The sequence below is a fragment of the Garra rufa genome, chromosome 19, assembly GCF_049309525.1.
Source record: "Garra rufa chromosome 19, GarRuf1.0, whole genome shotgun sequence".
Taxonomy (NCBI): Eukaryota; Metazoa; Chordata; class Actinopteri; order Cypriniformes; family Cyprinidae; genus Garra; species Garra rufa.
The window spans coordinates 16441266-16467066 of record NC_133379.1 but is presented as its reverse complement, the minus strand read 5'-3'; the positions used below and the strand labels follow the sequence as shown (position 1 = coordinate 16467066).

General features: G+C 39.9%; 1 protein-coding gene across 1 annotated transcript in view; it reads left to right on the top strand.

Annotated features, from left to right (window-relative positions):
- Positions 1-23795, top strand: part of tenm2b (teneurin transmembrane protein 2b) — a 261826-nt gene extending 238031 nt beyond the window's left edge. The window contains exons 23-30 of the mRNA XM_073823963.1: positions 336-490; positions 3075-3949; positions 5559-5734; positions 15923-16158; positions 16902-17198; positions 17295-18915; positions 19040-19170; positions 22009-23795. Of these exons, the coding sequence (XP_073680064.1) occupies positions 336-490; positions 3075-3949; positions 5559-5734; positions 15923-16158; positions 16902-17198; positions 17295-18915; positions 19040-19170; positions 22009-22746 (4229 nt within the window). The 3' untranslated portion in view covers positions 22747-23795. The remainder of the gene's footprint in view (positions 1-335; positions 491-3074; positions 3950-5558; positions 5735-15922; positions 16159-16901; positions 17199-17294; positions 18916-19039; positions 19171-22008) is intronic.
- The last annotated feature ends 2006 nt before the right edge of the window (positions 23796-25801 follow it).

Sequence of the window (25801 nt, the reverse complement as noted above, 5' to 3'; positions counted from 1 at the left end):
GAGAAAACAAAAATCAATAATTGTTAAGTATTCTCGTAGCTTCCTAAAATTAAGGTTGAACCACTGATGTCACATGGGCTGTTTTACCGATGTCCTTACTATGTTTCTGGGCCTGGGAACATTTAAGTTGCATTGCTGTCTATGCAGGGTCGAAAAGCCTTTAAAAAAATGAATATCTTAATTTGTGTTCTGAAGATGAACGAAGGTCCTACATCTTTGGAACGACATTAGGGTAAATAATGACAGAATTTTCATTTTTGGGCGAACTATCCCTTTAATATGAGCTTTATCGTGCACAAGTATAAAGTTTCATCACTGTCGGTTCTTTCACGCAGGTGTTGCATTGGACAAGAATGGCCTGATGTACTTTGTGGATGCTACCATGATACGAAAAGTGGATCAGAATGGCATTATCTCCACTCTGATAAAGACCAATGATCTGACTGCAGTCAGGCCCCTCAGCTGTGACTCCAGCATGGACGTCAGCCAGGTTGTAATAACTTTCTTCAACTCTCTTGCACTTGCACTCATTCGACGGTCTATCAAGAGAGGTTCAGGTTACTAAATATAAATGAACAGTTGCTGAAATCTGTACTAAAGTGCATAATTCAGATGCTCTATAATGTGCCCAGCTAACAAAAATGTGTTCCAAGAACATTTTGCTAACATTCCCACTAAGTTATGAAAACTTTATTTCGGAAAGTTTTGTAAACTCTCAAACCATCCTTTTTTGTTTGTTTGTTTGAGGAACATTCTGACTTACCATTGTCATAATGTTATGATAACCTTATATTTGAATGTTATCTCTCTGTTTAAAACACCCATATTTTATGTTATGAGAACGTTTTTACTGATTATACAAAACGTTGGACAAACATTCCCTTTGAGTTTTTGAACATCAAACGTGTACAAATAACATCAAAAGAACGTTCTGAGAATGATATTCTAAGAACGTTTCCTCATTACATTAGGAGAACCTCAATCATGTACATCAGAAAACATTTTGAGAATGTTTTTTCAAGAACGTTTTCTCTTACCATTACGAGAACCTCAATTGTATACAAATAACACCAAAAAAACTTTCAGAGACTGTTGTTCTAGCATGTTTTCTCTTACCATTGCGAGAACCTCAATTGAATACAAATAACATCAAATGAACGTTTCGAGACTGTTGTTCTAAGAACGTTTTCTCTTGCTACAGCAAGAACCTCAATTGTATAAAAACATCAAAAGAACATTCTGAGATTGTTGTTCTAAGAATGTTTTCTTGTACCGTTACGAGAACCTCAATCGTGTACAAATAACATAAAAAGAATATTCCGAGACTGTTGTTCTAAGAACGTTTTCTTGTACCGTTACGAGAACCTCAATCGTGTACAAATAACATAAAAAGAACATTCTCGAGACTATTGTTCTAAGAACGTTTTCTTGTACCGTTACGAGAACCTCAATCGTGTACAAATAACATAAAAAGAACATTCCGAGACTGTTGTTCTAAGAACGTTTTCTTGTACCGTTACGAGAACCTCAATGGTGTACAAATAACATCAAAAGAACATTCTCGAGACTGTTGTTCTAAGAACGTTTTCTTGTACTGTTACGAGAACCTCAATCATGTACAAATAACATCAAAAGAACATTCCGAGACTGTTGTTCTAAGAACATTTTCTCTTACCATTGCAAGAACCTCAATCGTGTACAAATAACATCAAAAGAACATTCCGAAACTGTTGTTCTAAGAACGTTTTCTTGTACCGTTACGAGAACCTCAATGGTGTACAAATAACATCAAAAGAACATTCTCGAGACTGTTGTTCTAAGAACGTTTTCTTGTACCGTTACGAGAACCTCAATCATGTACAAATAACATCAAAAGAACATTCCGAGACTGTTGTTCTAAGAACGTTTTCTTGTACCGTTACGAGAACCTCAGTGGTGTACAAATAACATCAAAAGAACATTCTCGAGACTGTTGTTCTAAGAACGTTTTCTTGTACCGTTACGAGAACCTCAATCGTGTACAAATAACATCAAAAGAACATTCCGAGACTGTTGTTCTAAGAACGTTTTCTTGTACCGTTACGAGAACCTCAATCGTGTACAAATAACATCAAAAGAACATTCGAGACTGTTGTTCTAAGAACGTTTTCTTGTACCGTTACGAGAACCTCAATCGTGTACAAATAACATCAAAAGAACATTCAGAGAATGTTTTTTCTTAGCATTATAAGAATGAAATTAACCATTAATATCGTTACTAGAACATCCTATAAACATTATTTTAAGAATGTTTGTCCTAACCTTTAAATACTTCATGTATTCAAAACGTTAATGAAAGTTCCCACATGATGAGAAAGTTCCCTGTAGCTGAGTGTATAGATGTTTTTTATGTTATAATGATGTTTAAAATGTAAAGGTTTTGACAGTGGCCAAGAAAATACAGTTTAATTAATAAAAAGAAGTTAAAATACATGAAAAATATATGTAAAAAATATATGAAATAACAGTTTAAACTAGTAACTTACTGACTACTCACTTTTGAAACAATTTACAGGCCCCATGAAGCATTAAAATAAATTGTCAAACACAATTGTTTAAACACATTTCAGCCAGTTTATTTAATTTTATTTAGTTTGCGCTGTGAAATACGTTTTTCTTCATGTTTCATCCTTGCATCTTGAAGCTTCCGCTAGCCAATATTTGCTTGTCGGAGTGTCTCCTTAGGTATTACCATTTGACAATGACAGTGACAAACAATGGAACTGGATTATCAATCAAGCAGCTGTCGTCATTTGTCTATCACTGTAATAAATTCATAGGCCTGCTGATTCATTCCACTTGGAAGAATCTGTAACACATTACTTTTTAAAATGCCAGCAGGAAATCTACTGTCAGTAATGGGAAATGTATTCAGTTTGACCAGGAGCAAGGATAAAACATATCCCCTCTGGGGATCAAATGAACAGAAAGGGAGATATCAAAACAGAGGCAGGGAAACTTTGGGCAAAGCAGAATTTCACATTTACAGACCACAGCTGCTCAACATGCCCAATTATTGCCCTTTTTTGGTTCAGGTACGTCTGGAGTGGCCTACAGACCTGGCCATCAACCCAATGGACAACTCTCTGTATGTACTGGAGAATAACGTCATCCTGCGTATCTCTGAGAACCACCAGGTCAGCATTATTGCAGGACGGCCCATGCACTGCCAGGTCCCTGGCATTGATTACTCGCTCAGCAAACTAGCCATCCATTCTGCCTTGGAGAGCGCCACAGCCATCGCCATCTCCCACACAGGTGTGCTCTATATTGCCGAAACCGACGAGAAGCGCATCAACCGCATACGGCAAGTGAGCACCAGTGGTGAGATCTCTCTGCTTGCCGGCGCTGCCTCCGAATGCGACTGCAAGAATGACGTCAACTGCAACTGTTTCTCAGGAGATGAGGGCTATGCTGCGGACGCCAGCCTCAATTGTCCCGCTTCACTGGCAGTGTCACCAGATGGTACCCTGTACATCGCTGACCTGAACAATATCCGTGTACGTTCAGTCCGCAGCAACCGCCCTAACGCCACAGCAACCGGCCAATATGAAGTGGGTTCATCTCTAGAACAGGAGCTATACGTGTTTGGTCCTGACGGCCTTCACAGGCAAACGGTTAGCCTCATTACAGGCTTGGCCCTGTATAACTTTACCTACGGGCTGGACGGAGAGTTGGCAGCAGTTACTGATGCCTCTAACAATACACTTCGAGTGAGGAGGGAGGCATCTGGCTCTATCAGGCTTGTGCTGTTGCCAGAGAACCAGGTGGTAACACTGGGAATGGACCCAGCCGGCAGTCTTCGTTCAGTGTCCGCCCTCAGCCAGGAAGTGGCACAGCTCAGTTATTACACTAACACTGAACTTTTAGCCTCCAAGTCAGATGAGACCGGATGGACCAACTTTTACAAGTGAGTATGAAATGTGTGAGGTGACAGAACATTGAGATAAAGGCAAATCTGGAAATCGTAAGAAAAACTATTTAAAAAAATATTCAATAAGAATAACTTCTAATAAGGCTAATAACTGCACTGCATCTCTAGACATGTGTTTGGTTATCATCTGATGAATAACTGCTGCAATATGCAGTAAAATCTCTTTTTAATGAAATTCTGTTTACATCTGTTTTTCGTGGGTAGTAATAACGCAGTGTTTATTGGGCAATGTTAATAAGGTAATCTATATTAAGCCCAATTTACATTTTACAATTTACAGGTGGCTTGTTTGCTCTGAAAAGATTGATATTGACTCAGCTTAAAATTACCTAGTGATATTTCAGCGCATTTAGTATTTTTTTAAAGCTGCATGGAGAATATAATGCAGGTTTTTATGCTTACATTTTGAGTGTAAAAGTGGTGCGAAAATTGTGCCCCAGTGTCTCATGGATGTTTTTATAGACAATGAATTTTGACTTCTTTTGTTTGTAATCACTGTGGTTATTATTTAACTAGTATTTCATCTAGTGTCAGAGCAGAGGAGGTTTTGAAGCACTGCTTTGGTCCTGCAGCCATCTAGTGTCTGTATGCTAGAACTGCTCTAGACATTTAAATAGATGTACAGTTTTGGTTGTTTCAAATATATATTATTATTATTATTATTATTATTATGTTGAAAACAAATGAGGAGAATTTTGCAGGTTTCTTTTAAGAATAGAAAATTCAGAAGAGCAGCATTTTTCTGAAATAGAAATCTTTTATAACATTATAAATGTCTTTATCATCACTTTTGATCAATTTAAAGCATCCTTGCTAAATAAAAATATTAATTTCTATCATTTCTTCTCCCTCAAGCTTTTGAATGGTATAGTGTATATACTCAACTGTTTTAAATATTGATAATAATAATAATAATAATCATAATAATTAAAAAAAAAAATCTTGAACAGCAAATCAGCATATTAAAAGGATTTCTGAAGGATCATGTGACACTGAAGACTAGAGTAATGATGCTGAAAATTTATCTTTGATAAATAAAGGAATAAATTTAATTTTAATATATATTTAAATAGAAAGCAGTTATTTTAGATAGTAAAAAAAAAAAAATCACAATATTACTGCTTTTGCTCTATTTTGGATTAAATAAATGCAGGCTTGCTGAGCAAAAGACACTTCTTTATAATCTTACTGTCCAAAACCATTTGACTGGTAGTGTAGCTTTCTTTAATTGCCAACTGAAAAAAAAGTAAAATATAAATATTAGATGAAAAACATAAAAAAACCTGCTTTGCTGAAAAGTTGAAGTACTACAATCACTAAAATTAAACTGAAATTTAAAAAGCTACATAGAAATCTAAAAAACTATTTAAAATGACAAAAGCACATAAACTTACTAAGACGTAAGCTAAAATAAAAAATAAATAAAAATAAAAGCAATCCAAAATATATTAAAAGAATTATAATACTATAGAAATACTACTAAAATAACATTGTTGAAAAATTATTAATTATAAATTAACTTTAAAAAAATAAATTTTTATTTTGTTCATATTCGTGAGATTTGTGTTGTATCTCTTCTTCTCAGCTATGACAGTGAGGGTCGTCTAACCAATGTCACATATCCCACTGGTGTGGTGACCAGTCTGCACCGTGAGATGGAGGAGTCCATCAATATTGACATGGAGAGCTCAAACAGAGATGATGACGTCACGGTTATCACCAATCTCTCATCCGTAGAGGCGTCTTACACTGTGGTTCAAGGTATACACCCACATCACACAAAGAACATATCTCAGTCCAGATCTCATGCTGATGCCCCCCGTTTTCCCTCTAAATGACATCCATTAAGACCAAAACACACAGCAGGCAGGTAGACTGATGTTTCTCTTTACTACCCACAGGGAGGCCACATTGTTTGAATGTGCAGAGTCCAGCAGAGCAGAGAAATCATCATTTTACAATTTACCATAGGCTGCCTTTAGGGGTTCTTTCAGAAGGCAAAAGCTTGAAGGCTTAAACTCTTCTCTATATCCAGTGGATTATGTGTTGATGGATTCTCTCACGCATCTTACTTGTTACTTCCTGTAAAGAGTATGCTTCTGCTGTTTACTCTAGATGAATTACATGAAAACCAACCCTTTGGGTGCCTTCTGCTTGTTAGCAGTGTACCAAAATGCACTTGGATTTTTTTTTTATGACTTTGAAATTGTACATGATTGGGTTTCCCAGGTACATTTCTGTGAAATGCAGCGTCTGGTCCAATTATAGCTTGTAAATGGAACTGAAGATGTTTGTGCTGCTTTTAGCCAAAGCTAAATCTTCTTTATAACCAAAAGCTGCATTATACACGTACATCCCACAGTGCTGCATTTCCCCTAATGCACAATAGACTGTCGGATCAGAACTAATGCTTAATAATAAATTAAATGAGGCTGGTTTTAGGGAACACATATTGCTTGCTATAATACAAGCATTAAATACTTCCCAGATAAATAATGCATATATATATTATGTACATAAAGGTCACTAAACAGTATTTATATACACTATATTACTAAAAGTATTGGGACATCCCCTTCTAACGAACAGATTTCCATGAGTACAAATCTTAATGTTTAAGAATATGATGATATTTTAGGGAATTGTGTGCTTCTAATTTTATAGCAACAGTTTGGACAGGACCCTTTTCTATTCTAGCTTGACAATGCCTCTGTGTATAAGGCAAAGTTCAAAGAGAAATGTTTGATTTAGTCAGTGTGGAAGAACTTGACTGGTCTGCAGAAAGCAAAGTCATAATCCCATCTGAACACCTCTGGTGTGACTTTAATGCAGACCTTGATCCAAAAACTCATCACCAAACACCAATGACTTGTACATATGGCTAGTCATTTTAGACACCTCCAAAATTGTTGCAACACAGATGGAAATACAAATTTTAAATTCATTAATGTTTCCATCTGTGTTGCCACTGTTTTGTAAGTGGCGTTTTCTGTTTTAAAGAAGTGGATGTCCCAATACTTTTGTTTACATAGTGTATGTACAGTCGTGGCCAAAAGTTTTGAGAATGACACAAATATTAGTTTTCACAAAGTTTGATGCTAAACTGCTTTTAGATCTTTGTTTCAGTTGTTTCTGTGATGTACTGAAATATAATTACAAGCACTTCATACGTTTCAAAGGCTTTTATCGACAATTACATGACATTTATGCAAACAGTCAGTATTTGTAGTGTTGGCCCTTCTTTTTCAGGACCTCTGCAATTTGACTGGACATGCTCTCAATCAACTTCTGGGCCAAATCCTGACTGATAGCAACCCATTCTTTCATAATCACTTCTTGGAGTTTGTCAGAATTAGTGGGTTTTTGTTTGTCCACCCGCCTCTTGAGAAATAACCACAAGTGCTCAATGGGATTAAGATCTGGGCAGTTTCCAGGCCATGGACCCAAATTTCAACGTTTTGGTCCCCGAGCCACTTAGTTATCACTTTTGGTGTTTTGGTACCATTCTTTATTCATGGCTGTGTTTTTGGGCAAAATTGTGAGTGAGCCCACTCCCTTGGATGAGAAGCAACCCCACACATGAAATGATGTTTCACTAACAAAGGGAGGAGCGCGTCAGATACTTAGCGTAAACATCACAAGAGGAACCCACTCAAGCCAATCAATGCCATAAGTACAAATACAGCCTACTCACCTCTATTCACCCGACGGTTCATCAGTATCTGGTTTGTTCGTCCGCTTCTACGTCGCAAAGACAAACTTCCACGTGAGAAGACGATTCTGACTCTCCTCCGGCTTGCCCCAGGACCTTCCCCGCACATCGCTCCAATTGAGCCCCAGGCATCATCTCGTGGCCACCGCTCGGCCAAGCAATCAATTCCGCCCATAGAGAAATGGACTATGGCGAGTATGAAACTAGCGCTGGCTGTCCAGTCTTCGCACAAATCAATCAAAGCAGAATAATTTAACTTGTACACAAAATCTGCAACTAACTAACCTCTCCCCCGAACTTCCCCAAACCCCAAAGGTGACCAAAAGGAAATACAAACTTCCGGCCATGCCAAAGTCTTCCATGCGAGGTCTCTCACACGGCTGGGAATCGATTCAAAAGAATCGATACCTTTGCATTGGGAACTGAGAGTCGATTCCAGCGTTTGGAATCGATCCCATCAAGGGGAATTGACTCCTTATTCAGAGCCGTGTTGTTCCGTTCAACAGCTTGTATATAGATGCAAGTCAAACGAAAGGCTGCATCCCACTAAGTCTGCATATCTCAGCTGCTAGTCACCAAATGATGACTATTTCAAAGTTATTTACGATGGGAGTCACTCATGTCCACAAATTTGAGCGCTGCACAACGGGATAGACGTGAATGACGTCATCTTATTCTCACCATAAATAAATGCATCTTAACGTATCAGCCAATGATAATTCTGAAAGAAAGGCAGAGAGCACAAATCAGCGGCCTAGATCGCACCTGATTGACAGCCAATCCACAAGCTCTTATAGGCTATCATTGTTGTTGTTGTTTAAATATATATGTGTGTGTATGTATGTATATGCATATGTATATGTTGTGTGTGTATGTATGTATGTATATATATATATATATATATATATATATATATATATATATATATATATGTTCTGTTTATTTCGTTTCAGCGTATTGTTTGCTAATTTTGTGCAACACATACTGTTAAAGGACGGTTTTATCAGTAACTGGTTCGCCCGTCTGCTAACATGTCGCAAAGACAAACTTCCATGTCAGAAGACGACTCCGGCTGTCCTCTGGCCGGCCCCAGGACCATGCCTTCCCCGCATCCCGCTCCAGCTCGTGGCCGCTGCTCGGCCCGAACGGTCTCGCATCGACCACGGCGCCTCGGCTTGCCCTCGCCTCCTCCGGCGAGAACTCCAGCCGACTCCCCGGCCTCTTCCTAATGCTCGGTCAGGCCATCAATTCCACCCATTGAGAAGTGGACTATGGCGAGTCTCAAATCAGTGCTGGCCAAATCCGACATCCAGCCTTCACGCAAGTTAAACAAAGCAGAACTGTTTAACTTGTACAAAAATTTGCAACCAACTAACCTCTCTCCCGAGCCTCCTCGAACCCCGAGGACACTCAAGAGAAAACAAAAAACTCCGGCTGCGCCGACACAATCATCTTTCTTCCGTGTGAGACCTCACACGACACCGGCTGCAGCCCAGCCCTCCACTGCGGGTCCTCCTCCAGTAACGCCCGGGCCCGCAGCTCAAGCGAGCGATTGGCCGCCTCCTCCACCAATCTCAGCCCTACCACCAACCTCTTTTCTCACGGAGTTTGCAGCCTAAGCAAGCGCTTGGCCACCAGTCTCAACTCCGCCGCCCACCCCCGTCAGCTCGGGGCTCGCAGCTCAAGCGAGCACTTGGCCGCCTTACACAGCCCCGCCTCCCGCTGCCGCCAGCTTGGATCTCGCAGCTCAAGTGAGCGCCTGGCCGCACTGGCTGTCACACACAGCCCCGCCTCCCCCTGCCGCTGGCTCGGGGCTCGCAGCTCAAGCGAGCACTTGGCCGCACTGGCCGCCTCACACAGTCCCGCCTCCCGCTGCTTTCTCACAAAATGTATCCACACCCTCCGCACCAGCTACCAGCCTCTCAGTACTGCCCGCACACTCGATGCTATGTTCATCCTCGCTTTCTTCGGGTTTCTCAGATGCTCGGAACTCACCATCTCCTCTAAATTCGACCCAATTACCAACCCCACCATCTCCGATTTAACAGTGCTCGACAATGATTCTATATCCTTTCTAATCAAACAAAGCAAGACCGACCAAGCCAAAAAAAGGCCATCTCATCTACATCTTTAACCTCCCTTCTCCAATCCAACCCTACCAGTCGGTCCTTAAGTTCCTCCACCTCAGGAAATCCCAGGCTAAATCCCCCCATGAACCCCTATTCGTAGACGAAGCCAAAAAAAACTGCCACTCGCTTCTGGTTCCAAAAACACCTCAAATCCGTCCTGCAATCGTCAGGTTTCCCAGCAGGAAACTTCTCCAGCCACTCCTTTCGCATCGGGGCAGCAACATCAGCAGCCCAGAAAGGCCTCTCGAAGCAGCAGATCCAAAACTTAGGAAGATGGTCATCAGAAACCTTCCAGGACTACATCAGAACCAACCGGTCCCACATCAAAGAAGCCCACCAAACCCTCATCGGCCTATAAGCATCCAAAAGTAACCTTACCACTCCAGGTCTCCCTACCCCCCCACCACCCCGCCTTGTTCAACGCTAGGAGTCTTGATTTCCCATCGTTGCCATGAGAGCCCTCCCAGGCAGGTTCTTTCATTGTCCCTTCCGGCCCGGTCGGCAAACTCTACGCCTCCTTCCTCCGCCTGGTGCAACACTAGGAGTCTTGATCTCCAGTCGTTGCCATGAGAGCCCTCCCAGGCAGATTTCTTCATTCTTCCCTTCCGGCCCGGTCGGCAAACTCTACGCCTCTTTCCCCTGCCTGGTTCAATGTTAGGAGTCTTTATCTCCAGTCGTTGCCATGAGAGCCCTCCCAGGCAGGTTCCTTCATTTTTCTCTTCTGGCCCGGTCGGCAAACTCTACGCCTCCTTCCCCCGCCTGGTGCAACACTAGGAGTCTTGATCGCCAGTCGTTGCCATGAGAGCCCTCCCAGGCAGGTTCCTTCATTTTGCCCTTCCGGCCCGGTCGGCAAACTCTACGCCTCCTTCCCCCGCCTGGTGCAACACTAGGAGTCTTGATCTCCAGTCGTTGCCATGAGAGCCCTCCTAGGCAGGTTTCTTCAATCTTCCCTTCCGGCCCGGCCGGCAAACTCTATGCCTCCTTCCCCCGCCTGGTGCAACACTAGGAGTCTTGATCTCTAGTCGTTGCCATGAGAGCCCTCCCAGGCAGGTTTCTTCATTCTTCCCTTCTGGCCCGGTCGGCAAACTCTAAGCCTCCTTCCCCCGCCTGGTTCAATGCTAGGAGTCTTGACCTCCAGTCGTTGTCATGAGAGCCTTCCCAGGCAGGTTACTTCATTTTTCCTTTCCGGCCCAGTCAGCAAACTCTACATCCCTTTCCCCCGCCTGGTGCAACACCAGGAGTCTTGATCTCCCACCGATTGCCACGAGAGCCCTCCCAGGCGGGTTTTTCCTACTTGCCCAGTGGGCCAAATTCCACATCCCTTCCCCCCCGCCTGGTGCAACGCCAGGAGTCTCATCTCCCGCAAGTTGCTGCGAGAGCCCTCCCAGGCAGGTTCGTTTCTCCCTCCCCGCCTGGTGAGAGATGCGCTCACACCTGCCTGCTGCCATTCCTGAGCAAGCTCTGCACTGGCGGCACTCCGATCCCGCAGCTGAATCCTCTTTAGGAGACCATCCTGGCGCTTGCTGGACTTTCTTGGATGCCCTGAAGCCTTCTTAACAAGAATTGAACCTCTTTCCTTGAAGTTCTTGATGATCCTATAAATTGTTGATTTAGGTGCAATCTTAGTAGTCACAATATCCTTGCCTGTGAAGCCATTTTTATGCAACGCAATGATGGCTGCACGCGTTTCTTTGCAGGTCACCATGGTTAACAATGGAAGAATAATGATTTCAAGCATCACTGTCCTTTTAACATGTCAAGTCTGCCATTCTAACCCAATCAGCCTGACATAATGATCTCCAGCCTTGTGCTCGTCAACATTCTCACCTGAGTTAACAAGATGATTACTGAAATGATCTCAGCAGGTCCTTTAATGACAGCAATGAAATGCAGTGGAAAGTTTTTTTCAGGATTAAGTTCATTTTCATGGCAAAGAAGGACTATGCAATTCATCTGATCACTCTTCATAACATTCTGGAGTATATGCAAATTGCTATTATAAAAATTTAAGCAGCAACTTTTCCAATATTTATGTAATTCTCAAAGTATTTGGCCACGACTGTACAAGTCATTGGTGTTTGGTGATGAGTTTTTGGCTCAAGGTCTGCATTTAAAGTAACACCAGGTGGTGTTCAGCTGGGATTAGGACTTTGCTTTCTGCAGACTAGTCAAGTTCTTCCACACTGACTGAATCAATTATTTCTTTTTGAACCTTGCCTTATACAGAGGCATTGTCATGTTAGAATATAATTTTTTTTTCCCCCAAACTGTTGCTATAAAATTAGAAGCACATAATACCCTAGAATATCATTATAGGTTTAAACAATAAGATTTTTACTCATGGTAATTATTAAAATAGTCAAACCAGTTCATTAGAAGGTGGTGTGCTAATACCTTTGACAATATAGTGTATTTTCATATGCATTTCACTACCATTTAAACTTTTGGTGTCAGCACAGTTTTATCTATCTGGACTATAGATGTTAGGATTTATTGATTGATTGATTGATTCTGTTTTACTTTAACATCTTATTTGACTATTTAAACCATTCAGAAGTTTGTAGTCAGACATTTTTTTGAAGATGTGGATACATTAAATTGATTAAAAGTGACATACTCAAATCACCAAAATCAAAGAATCCTTAAAAAATGCATCACATTTTCCAAAAAAACAAAAACAATAATTAAACAGCATAACACGTTTTAACATTGATAATATGTTTCTTGGGCACCAAATCAGCATATTATAATTTCTGAAGGATCATGTAATATTGAAAACTGGAGTAATGATACTGAAATTGTAGTTTGCATCACAGAAATAATTTACATTGAATTATATTTTTTTTTTACTATATTTCTAATCAAATAAATGCAGCCTTGATGAGTATAAGAGACTTCTTTTAAAAAATATCTTACCTAAACTTTTAAACAGTTATGTATATGTGTAATTAAATAATGATATGTGAAATATTATATGTGAACCTGTACCAAAAAAACAGTCATTTAAAAGAAAAAAAAATGCATACATCATCTGAAAGCTAAATAAGTAAGCTTTCCATTTATGTATGTTTATTAGGATAGGATAATATTTGGCTGAGATACAACTATTTAAGGCGAGACACTACAGGTGAATAGGGTAAAATTTTTAACTAGCAGATATCACCATGAAACTTTCTCAGTTGATTACCTACATTAAGATGAGAAAAAAATGTATTACAATGTTTTTGTAATTTTATGTTTAAATATGCAAATTAGGCATTATCTAAGTAAATATGCGCTAATTTGCCTATATTTTAAAAAACGAAATCTCAGAATTGGATAAAGCCAGGTTCAAAATTCTTTTTTCATTGTGTTCACATATTAGATGGGAAAAAAATTACAGAGGGATTTATGGATATCCACTTTTGTTATCCTGTAAATCAGAATATACTGTCAATAGCCTTAAAAAATGTATTTTCGCCATGTTTTTTGGAATAAAATGTTATATAAATCAGGCTAGGAATAATATATTTACAAATCCCTCTGTAATAGTCTTCATAATATAACTAGGTACAAGACTGGAAAGTTTGGTGTATATAGGTGCTACTGAAGTGGAGATTTCGGACTTTGAGTATGAGAGAAAAGTCATTTTGAGAAAATGGGCTTTAAAGATTTATATTGTAAAAATTCCACACATTTTTATATGAAAACATTGCTAACAAGCAAAACAACTGGCCAAGTAATTATTTATAACAATGTAAACTGAATAAAACAACATTGCCAAATAAGACCTTCAACTAACCACAGAGAACGACAAATACATGAACAAGCAGCCACTGTTGTGTAGAGTGCACTTTATTTATAGATTGGCTTATATCTAAACCACCCTGGGTTCCCATCGACAGCTTACGTTCAGATGCGCTTCCCGAGGGAATTTCACCATGTAATCCATTACTAATTTTCATTTTCCCCCTTGCAAGTGACAACTGCTGTACTCTTTTCGATGATTGACGCGAAGTTATTTTCATTCATTCACTCAAAAGATACCGCGGAAAGCTAAACCAAACAAGGAAGCGTCAAAGCATACCATGTGACGATTCTGAACGAATCACGTTGTCAGAAATTATCTTCAGCCAATGAGATTGCGCATTTAGAGTTAAATCCCCTCTTTTACTTTCACGATTGGTTGCTGATAAAAAGGAAATAACCATATTTGGATCCGACAGCATTGCACAGAAGAGAGAGTAGTGATGTGCGATACCACTGGTTTCCTATCCGATCCGATACCAAGTAAAATGAAGGCGAGTATCGGCGATACCAATCCGATACCAATACTTTGCCCAAAAATTACTGTTTGGGAAATTAAAGTAACAAGTAGTGTACTTAAAAGTATCACTTCATACTGAATACGAGACATATTACGGGTTCTTCTTGTTTATTGATGAAGAATTATTATACAAAAAAAGAGCCAACTTACATATTTATTGACAGCATCTGAGCATGTATATCTTAAAACGCCTGCCTGAACATCTTAACATAAAACAATAAACATTCACACTTTTTGGTTTAGTGACATGTTAATCCAGTCCTCTTGAAGATTTTTAACCTTCTTTCAAAATTTCTCTCATTCACAGGTTTTTGTTTAGGAAGAACATATTAACAGTTTTTCCTTTGAGTCTGCTCAGTTTCTACATACAGTTGCATACAGTTTCTATTTTATAAAAAATGCTGTGACTCAAACTGAAATGGCTAGTACAATACACAATTAGAGAAGTACCATAATAACTTCATAATTGCCAAAACCCACATTTTGAAATTTCTATTTAACCATCAGTCAAAACAAATGAGATGGAGAATAATACAACTGAGAATTATTCTATTGAATTATCTGTCTTCTTACCTATCAAATACTTTTCCTGGCAGACGTAATGTAAAGTCCAATGTAGCCTTGTCAAAGTAATTTAAATGATCTACTCTGCAGATAACCTTACCTAACTAAATCTGGGCCGGCTGACTTGATGTGCGGTTATCTCAGGGACACATTTTACTCCAAGCTGAACTATTGCAGACATTTTGGTCATTTAATTATTTCATTACTTATTTCATAACCAAAGTTCTAAAACAAATTTGTTTATTTTAAACTTCGCTTGCGTTCACCCATATCCAATCCGCCGGACTGACAGCGTGACTGAACAACATGTTCCAGCGCACTGAGTGGCTACTGGCTAGCGTGCTCTGCAGTTGTAAAGTGCCATATTATGCACATGACTTGGCAGGCGGAAGAACAAGTAGTTCCGACTAAATTGGCATTATTCAGATGAATTAGGGTAATTGTGGTTACTTTCCGCTGTATTTCTATTTCCAATAAACTACATATTTGCTCAAAATTACTGAAATATCGATATTTTGATGAGATAATTGATTCTAGAACATACAAAGCTGGTATCGGAGATATCGATATTTTAGTATCGATCCGCACATCACTAAGAGAGAGAGCTTTCCAGCAGTGTACGTGATGACTGGGTACAGACAGAGATCGCGGAGCAGCATGTTGATTTAGAACGCCAACTTTTGTTGAATTTATGAGAAATCTACAGACGCAAACAGACAAAGTGCAGTAAAATAAAGACCTAAATGTGTATTTCGGACTTTTTTTCACCACAAGTCTAAAAGAAGACATGTTATTGAAGACAAATATCCAAAAATCTCAAAATTGACCAATAAAAAAAAACGATGTTTTTGCCTGCCGTGTCTCGCCTTAAAAATCTAGAATCTGAGGTAGCAAAAAAATCTAAATATTGAGAAAATCGCCTTTAAAGTTGTTCAAATGAAGTTCTTAGCAATGCATATTACTAATCAAAAAAGTGTTTAGATATTTACAGTAGGACATTTACACAATATCTTAATGGAACATGATCTTTACATAATAACCTGATTGATTGATTTTGGCATAACATAAAAAAAATTGACCTATACAATGTATTGTTGGCTATTGCTACAAATATACCTGTACTACTTATGACTGGTTTTGTGGTCCAGGGTCACATATAATGTTTGTTTATGATGTACTATTTAAAGAATATGATTTTATAATCATTGCTGACCTATGTTCTTTTTGCCTTTTCACAGACCAAGTGAGGAATAGCTATCAGTTGTACCACAACGGCACACTGCGAGTGTCCTATGCTAATGGGATGGGCATCAGCTTTCACACTGAACCGCACATCATTGCAGGATCAGTGAGTCCGACCATTGGGAGACGCAACATCACCCTACCCACTGACAGCGGCCTGAACTCAATCGAATGGCGCATGAGAAAAGAGCTGACCAAGGGCAAGGTCACAGTATTTGGCAGGAAGCTACGCGTAAGCTTTTTGTTTTTACCACTGAATTTTGTTTTCAAGTCAAGTAAAGTCCATTTTATTAGTATAACACTTTTCAAACCAGCTTTACAGAAATTCAGAATGTTAATGTTTATAATATCTTAAGGGATAGTTGAAAATTCTGTCATTAATTACTCACCCTCATGTTGTTCCAAACCCGTTCATCTTCGGAACACAAATTAAGATATTTTTGATGAAATTTAAGAACTTTCTGACCCAGCATAGACTGCAACTCAACTGACACGTTCAAGGCCCAGAAGGTAGTAAGGACATAATTAAAATAGTCCATGTGACATCAGTGGTTCAAACTTAATTTTATGAAGCTATGATTACTCTTTGTGCGCAAACAAAACAAAAATAATGACTTTCATGGAAGAGAAAAAGTATTCTCGTAACAATGTCCTTACTACTTTTCTAGGCCTTAAACATGTTAGCTGCATTGCTGTTTATGCAGGGTCAGAAAGCTCTTGGATTTCGTCAAAAATATCTTCCAAAAATGAACGAAGGTTTTACGGGTTTGGAACGACATGAGGGTGACTAATTATTGACAGAATTGTAATTTTTTGGTGAACATTAAGCAGTGTCAAAGGGATAGAGCTGGGCGAGGGGATAGTTTACATTATGTGACAATAAAAACAATCAATCGAGATTTGCTGCAAACTGCAATATTTGATGTTTGAATTCAGAGTTTAGAACTTCTAAAAACCTTAAATGTTTCCCCGCAGGTCCACAGCAGAAACCTTCTGTCCATCGACTATGACCGCAACACCAGAACAGAGAAGATCTACGATGACCACCGCAAGTTCACCCTGCGCATCATCTATGATGCCCAGGGCCGACCGGCCACCTGGCTCCCCAGCAGCAGCTTAGCCCTGGTCAATGTGTCTTATTCACCCACCGGCCGATTGGTGGGCTTGCAGAGAGGCAGCATGAGTGAGAAAAGTGAGTTTGACACATTTGGACGAATCCTGTCTAGAACCTTTGTTGACGGGAAAATTTGGAGCTTCAGCTACATGGACAAAGTGAGTCAACTCTTTTAAATCTCAATAAAGGATTTGTTTGTTTTATGTAGTGTTAATGTATGAACTTTGTTCACCTTTTCATTTTTCACTCTGCAGTCCATGGTGTTGCTGCTCCAGCAAAGTCAGAAACAGTACGTCTTTGATTTTGACACAGCGGGGCGGCTCACGGCAGTCACTATGCCAAGCATGGCCAGACACACTATGGCCACCCACGTGTCTGTTGGTTACATTCGCAACACCTACAACCCTCCCGAGAGCAATGCCACCATAATCCACGACTTCAGCGAGGATGGACGTCCTCGTGCTACGTTCTACCTCGGAACAGGTCGGCGTGTGCTCTACAAGTACGGGAAGCTTGGAAAGCTCTCGGAGGTGCTGTATGATGCCACTGCCGTCACCTTTGGCTACGATGAGACGACTGGAGTGCTTAAAATGGTTAACTTGCAGAGCGGAGGCTTCTCTTGCACCATTCGCTATCGCAAACTCGGCCCCTTAGTGGACAAACAGATGTACCGCTTTTCAGAGGAAGGAATGGTCAATGCTCGTTTTGACTACACCTATCATGACAACAGCTTCAGGGTGGCCAGCATTAAGCCAGTTATAGGTGAAACCCCACTTCCTGTGGACCTGTACCGCTATGATGAGATATCCGGTAAGGTTGAACACTTTGGCAAGTTTGGCATCATATACTACGACATCAACCAAATCATCACTACAGCCGTGATGACGCTCAGTAAGCATTTTGACGCACATGGTCGCATCAAGGAAGTGCAGTATGAGATCTTCCGCTCGTTGATGTATTGGATGACGGTGCAGTATGACAGTATGGGCCGTGTAATTAAACGTGAACTGAAGATTGGTCCATATGCTAATACAACACAGTACCGCTATGAATATGACGGTGATGGCCAGCTTGTTGGTGTCAAGGTTGACGACTGGTCCACTTGGCGCTACAGCTATGACCTCAATGGAAATCTGCATTTGCTTAACCCCGGTAACAGCGCCCGTCTGCTGCCACTACGCTACGATCTTCGAGACCGAATCACGAGGCTCGGTGATATGCAGTATCAGCTCGATGAGGATGGTGTGCTTGCACAGAGGGGTTCGGACATCTTTGAGTACAACTCCAAAGGTCTTCTCGAGCGAGCCTACAGCCGCACAACAGGAGGTTGGAGTGTCCGTTACCGCTACGATGGCTTGGGCCGCCGTGTCTCCCGTAGAACTAGCGAAGGCGAGCATCAGCAGTACTTCTATGCTGACTTGAACTACCCCACTCGGGTCACCCATGTTTACAACCACTCGAGAGCTGAAATCACTTCCTTCTACTATGACCTGCAGGGTCATCTGTTTGCTATGGAGGTCAGCGGTGGCGAGGAATACTACATCGCCTCTGACAACGTGGGCACTCCACTTGCTATCTTCAGCAGCAATGGGCAGATGGTCAAGCAGATGCAGTACACGGCATATGGAGAGATCTACCATGACTCCAACCCGGATTTCCAGCTCATATTGGGCTTTCATGGAGGGCTTTATGATCCTCTTACAAAGCTGGTGCACTTTGCCCAGAGAGACTATGACGTCCTGGCAGGAAGATGGATTGCACCTGACCATACATTGTGGCCGAAGATAGGCAAAGAGCCAGCTCCGTTCAACCTATATATGTTCAAGAACAATAATCCACTTAGTGATATGATTGATGTGAAAAACTATGTGACAGGTGAGAGGGTGATAAAATATTCCACTTTGTATTAATGGGCTGAGGTTAGAAGTCATGTTTAAATGACTACCGTTGATTCCTATGACAGCTTGTCATGACATTTTTTCTCTGTTTTGTCCTACAGATGTGAAGAGTTGGCTGGTTATGTTTGGCTTCCAGCTCAGCAACATCATTCCTGGGTTTCCTAGACACTCACTTTACTTTGTTGACCCTCCTTATGAGATACTTGCCAGTCAGGACTCTGATAACATTCAGGTCAGTTTGGTTTGGTTATCATTTTTCAATTGAAATAATTTATTAGCATTTGCTGAGCAAATTTTTTTTAGTAAATTCCAATTTTATGCTCAAAGGGCCTCATTCATGAAATTTGCGTAAATATATGAGTAAATTCAGAGTAATTTGCACTTTGTAAAAATGTTAAAACAGCCAGCTGGTGGAGCTTGAGAGTGCTCTGGTTGCTATGATTTGGAATATCTATGGCAGTAACATATTACTAGTATCTCATTTTGAAAACTACTGAATATGTAAGTGCAGTAACCAGCAATATTATCTTCACTGTGGTTCAGTCATTCTACAAGTAAGATGGTGTAGTATTTGTCCTGCCCCTTCTCCATTGCTTGGACAGCTGGGTAAAAAAGAGACCCATTTCTTTCGCACAAACTAACATTGTGAAAATGCAAATATTTTCATTAATTCTAAACTTTACATCATGGTGGCTTTATGAACAATTTACATAAAAATTTGTTCTTGTTTTTCATGAATGAGGCCTTATATTTTTACTGACCACATAGTGTTTAGAATTATCAGAATATATTCCATGCATTTTTTTAATATATACACTACCAGTCAAAAGTTTTCTGCTCATCAGTTCTTCTCATTTGATCTAAAGCAAATAAAACTGTATAATATAACTGTTTTCTATTTGAATATATTTAAAAATGTAATTTATTCCTGTAACTTCAAAACTTAATTTTTAGCATCATTACTTCAGTCACATGATTCTTCAGAAATCATTCTAATATTCTGATTTGCAGCCCAAAAAACATTTATTTTTATTATATTAAAAACAGCTGAGCAGAATTTTTTTCAGGTTTCTTAGATGAATAGAAAGTTCAGAAGAACAGCATTTATCTGAAATATAAATCTTTTGTAACATTTTTAAGCAAATTTATAAAGACAATTTGCAGATTGTTTTTGTTACAAATATGTTCACTACTATTCAAAATTTTTGCTTCACTACTGTTCAAAACAATAAAATACTTTTTTTTAAATAAATACTTAATGTTTGTTCAGCAAGGATGCATTCAATTCAAAGATTTAGTGATCAAAAGTGAAAGTAATTTGTAATGTTATAAATTTGTAATTTCTTATAAATGATGTTCAAGCTTTGAACTTTCTGTTCCTCAAAAAAATGTATCATGGTTTACAAAAAAAAATATTAATAACATGTGAAACTGTTATAATAAGAAGAAATGTTTCTTCCAAGTTTCTCTCCAAGTCAACATATTACAATGATTTATGAAGCATCATACACTGAATACTGGACTAATGGTGGCTAATAAATCAGCTTTGCCATCACAGGAATAAATTACATTTCAAAAAGAGTAAAATAGGAAAAAAGCTTATTTAAATTGCAATTATATTTCACAATATTATGATGTACTGTATTTTTGATCAAATTAAAGCGTATTGACATCCACTACTGTTCAAAAGTTTGAGGTTGTGAGACTTACTCTTTTTTTTGCAAGAAGTCTTGTATGTTCATCAAGGCTGTATTTAAGGATTAGTTCACTTCCAGAACAAAAACTTACAGATATTTTACTCACCGCTTTGCCATTCAAGATTTTATGTCTTTCTTTCCTCAGTCGTAAAGAAATTATGTTTCTTGAGGAAAACTCTCCATATAGTTGACTTCAATGGTGCCCCCAAAGTTTGAACTTCCAAAATGCATTTTAAATGCAGCTTCAACAGGCTCTAAACCACCGGTCTCAAACTCAATTCCTGGAGGGCCACAGCTCTGCACAGTTTAGCTTCAACCCTAATCAAACACACCTGATCCAGCTAATCAAGGTCTTCAGGATTACTAGAAACTTCCAAGCAGGTGTGAGTTGGAGTTGGTTGAAGCTAAACTCTGCAGAGCTGCGGCCCTCCAGGAATTGAGTTTGAGACCTCTGCTCTAAACGATCCCAGTCGAGAAAGAAGGGTCTTATCTAGCGAAACGATTGGTCATTTTAGAAACAAATTGACCATTTATATACTATTTAACCAATATTTTTCAATACAGTTAGGGTATGTCGATAAACTCCCATCTCGTTTTCTTCTTCAACTTCAAAATCGTCCAGCATCGCTTTTTTAGTTTTTTTTTTTTTGTAAAGGGCGTATGAGCTTTGCATGTTTACTTTGTAAACACTGGGTCAGGACTTCTGCAGAAATGTAGGATGAATTTGAAGTTGGGGAAGAAAATGAGATGGGAGTTTTCCGACATACCCTAACTGTCTTGATCAGGAAAAAAACAGTTGTTGTTTAGAAATTTGAAAAAGTGAATTTGTTTATAAAATGACTGATCATTTCGCAAAGACCCTTCTTCCTCGACTGGGATCATTTAGAGCCCTTTGAAGCTGCATTTAAACTGCATTTTGGAAGTTAAAACTCAGGGGCACCATTGAAGTCCATTATATGGAGAGAAATCCTGAAATGTTTTCCTCAAGAAACATAATTTCTTATCGACTGAAGAAAGAAAGACATGAACATCTTGGATGACAAGGGGGTGAGTAAATTATCTGTACATTTTGGTTCAGAAGGTAAACTACTCAAAGTTATTTTTGCAATTTTAACAAAACCTAATTTATGTTCAGTATCTAAATAACATTTTCCTGGTGACAAATCTGCAGAATTTGCAAAAACAGTCCAAACACATGGCAGAAAAACTATTGTTTACCTTTGTGAGGCAACAAAATGGACAAAAAAAAAAAAAATCAAGAAATGTAACATTTTTTGTGTAAACATTACACTGGTCTAAAGAGAAAATACTTTTCTGTCAAAATGCCTAAAATGCTTTTATCAGGTGTCACTAACTGTTCACCCATTTCACAGCTTTTCACAGGAGTTCAGCATTCAGTGGACAGACACAACCAGGCCTTCATGGTTCTTGAGGGAAGGCGGCTCAACAAACAGCGGCGCATCAAGCGTGACAAGCCCGGCTACTGGTTTGGCACCAGCACGCCCATCGTGGGCAAAGGCATGATGCTTGCTATCAGGGATGGCCATGTATTAACAGACCTGTCCAGCTCAGCTAGCGAAGACAGTCGCAAAATATCACAGATCCTCAGCAACGCCATCTACCTGGATGGCACTCATTACACCATCGATGGACGGGACTGCCACTTCTTCGTAAAGCTCGGACTAGCTGACAGTGACCTGTTAGCGCTTGGTCTCAGCAGCGGCCATAAGACGCTGGACAGCGGGATCAACGTGACCGTCAGCGGACGCTCCCGGCGGGGCATCACTTTAGAAATCCACTCCGCCAAACTCACATACAGTGTCCGGTACGGCCTGTCAGCAGAGGTTCTGGAAAAGGAGCGGAGCCGGCTGCTGGAACAAGCCCACCAGAGGGCGCTGTCTGGAGCCTGGGCCAGAGAGCAGCAGCAAGTGCGCGAAGGCAGGGAAGGAGGACGCGTGTGGGCCGAAAATGAGAAGCAACAACTGTTAGCCTTGGGGAAGGTCGCGGGCTACGAGGGCTACTACGTGCTCCCGGTAGAGCAGTATCCTGAACTGGCGGACAGCAGCGCTAACATCCAGTTCCTCAAACAGAACGAGATGGGCAGGAGGTAACAGAGTTACAGTTGTTGATGCCACATCATCTCCTACGGAGAGAAACAACTGAGTGCTGCAGAGACGTTTGGAGAACCAACAGCCAGCAGCAAGAACACTATGACCCATTATTGGAAAAAAGCACTTGTGAACAAAGATTTTGTAGTGACCTTTTGACTTTATAGAAAGTGGTAAATATTTTTTAGTCATTTGGGACTGGCTGTGAGTGGCGGACATTTATGTGATGATAGTGTGATGGCTCACTGCTTTGGTTTTTCATGACTGCATATCAAACCATCACAGAAACTCACCGGAAATCAGTTCACCGCACTCATGCCGCAGTACTCAATAAAACAGCACCACCTGCTCTCATACGTGTTTGTGAAACTACACTGGAACATATTCAAAAGGAACATCAGTGTCTCGTTCCTCATGAATTTTCTCGGTATACGTCGATGCAGTGTTCGGTATTAAGATTTTAATCGCGCCGTGTGAGGCTGAGCTTTCTGATTGGCCTTCGTTGGATGTGTTGATCTTCAGCTCACACCGTTTGTCCTCTTCTGTTTGCAATATATGACAATCACAGGGGCTGATACATTGATCAATAAACTGTACATGAGTCAACCGTTTTGTATAATATGTAAGAGATTATTGATTGTCTGGGTTTTTTATTATTATTTTATTAATTTAAAATCAACTTGGCAAGTGATAACAGATGAAATAATAATATATATTGTTTTTTTATGTCTTTTAAAACTGTGAAACATACTACACATGTAAAATATCGTCATTGACTTAACAGTTTGGGTGTATCAAATCAAGAACATTTCTTCGAGGAAGTGGTTTCATCAATACGTTGTATGAAAATCCATTGCAAGACTCATCGCAGAGGTCGTTTCTTTGAGTATTACGAAAGCTAATGCAGCCGTTGACCTTTTTCTTGGTGTAGAATCTCTTCTGACTGTGGGAAGTTAGTGTGGATATGAGCTTCAACTAGCAAAGTCACACTCTGACACCTGTGGAAAGAGGTTCCTTGGAAAGTCCATGAAAATAAAACATTTGCATTTGTACTTTCTGAGTTTGAATTACTTACTTTACAGCTGAACAGAACCATTGTGTTACATTATTCCCCTAAAAGATGCAGTTCTTGCTTTCACAGTTCACCTAATGAAAATACAATAGCAACTTCTAGTCAGTAGGCCAACCTCAACCTGTTATACAAAACAGGACAGTCCTAACAAATCTTTGTCCAAATGAACAAGGTTACTGAAGTGTAGATGGTTCTATTTTTATTTTGGGAAAACCTTTGGTCTGATTTCCCTGTAGAAAAAAAGCATATGTTGTTTAGGAATGCTGGTCCTAAAATGGTCCTAAGCAACTAGCTCCTCCTCAGGACCAGCTTCGGACAAGCACATGACCAGCTTAAACCAGTTCAAACCAGCAGCCATGCTTCAAAACCTACCTAACCAGCATATGCTTTTTTTGTTGTTGTTGTTATTTTTATTTTTACAGGGCAAACTCAACAAAATTTTCTGTGCAAAAGAAAGAGTTAACTGAAATGTAGATGGTTCTATTTTTGTTTGGTTTGAACTGGTTTAAGCTGTTTTTTGTTTGTTTTTTTCAACAGGGCAATCCCAACAAATCTTTCTGTCCAAAAGAAAGAGGTTATTGAAGTGTACTGGTTTGAGCTGGTTTAAGATGGTCCTAAGTTGGTCATGAGCTGGTTTAAGATGGTCCTAAGCAACCAGCTCCTGCTCAGGACCAGCACATGACAAGCTAAGGACCAGCTTAAACCAGCTCATGACCAACTTAAACCAGCTCAAATCAGCAGCCAAGTTTTCCAAGTTTTTAAAAGACTTTTTTGAGACTTGGTCTGTTTTCCCTGTTGAAAAAGTAGCATATGCTGGTTGGGCATGTTTTGTAGCATGGCTGCTGGTTTGAGCTGGTTTAAGGTGGTTCTTAGCTGGTCATGAGTTGGTTTAAGCTGGTCCTATGCAACTACAGTAGCTTCTTCTCAGGACCAACTTAGAACCAGCACATGACCAGCTCAAACCAGCTGCCATGCTTCAAAACATACCCAACCAGCAGGAAGTGTAGTAGTAGTGCTGTTTTTTTGGTTCAACAGGGCAAGTCCAACAAATCTTTCTGTCCAAAAGAAAGAGGTTACTGAAGTGTACTGGTTTGAGCTGGTTTAAGATGGTCCTAAGCAACTAGCTCCTGCTCAGGACCAGCACATGACCAGCTAAAGACCACCTTAAACCAGCTCATGACCAACTTAAACCAGCTCAAATCAGCAGTCAGGTTTTCCAAAACATTTTTGAGACTTGATCTGTTTTCCCTGTTGAAAAAAGCAGCATACGCTGGTTAGGTAGGTTTTGAAGCATGGCTGCTGGTTTGAGCTGGTTTAAGATGGTTCTTAGCTGGTCACGAATTGGTTTAAGCTGGTCCTATGCAACTAGCTGCTTCTCAGGACCAACTCAGAACCAGCACATGACCAGCTCAAACCAGCTGCCATGCTTCAAAACATACCTAACCAGCAGTGTAGATTTGTAGATGGTTCTATTTCTGTTTTGGGAAATCTTTTTTGAGACTTGGTCTGTTTTCCCTGTTGAAAAAAAGCAGCATACGCTGGTTAGGTATGTTTTGAAGCATGGCTGCTGGTTTAAGATGCTTCTTAGCTGGTAATTAGCTGGTTTAAGCTTGTCCTAAGCAACTAGCTCCTTCTCAGGACCAGCTTAGGACTGGCACATGACCAGCTCAAACCAGCAGTGAAAACATACCTAACCAGCAGGAAGTTTAAATGATTCTATTTTTGTTTTGGGAAAACTTTTTTAAGACTTAGTCTGTTTTCCCTATTAAAAAAGCAGCATATGCTGGTTGGGTATGTTTTGAAGCATGGCAACTGGTTTAAGCTGGTCCTGAGCTGGTTATAAGATGAGCTGGTTTAAGCTTTGGACCAGCTAAATCAGAACTAGCTGACTAGCAAAGCAGCTTTTAAACATAGTGTTTTTTTTTTTTTTTCAACAGGCTGTATGTATACTAATGACAAGGTTTAGCTAACATGAATTTTAAAAAA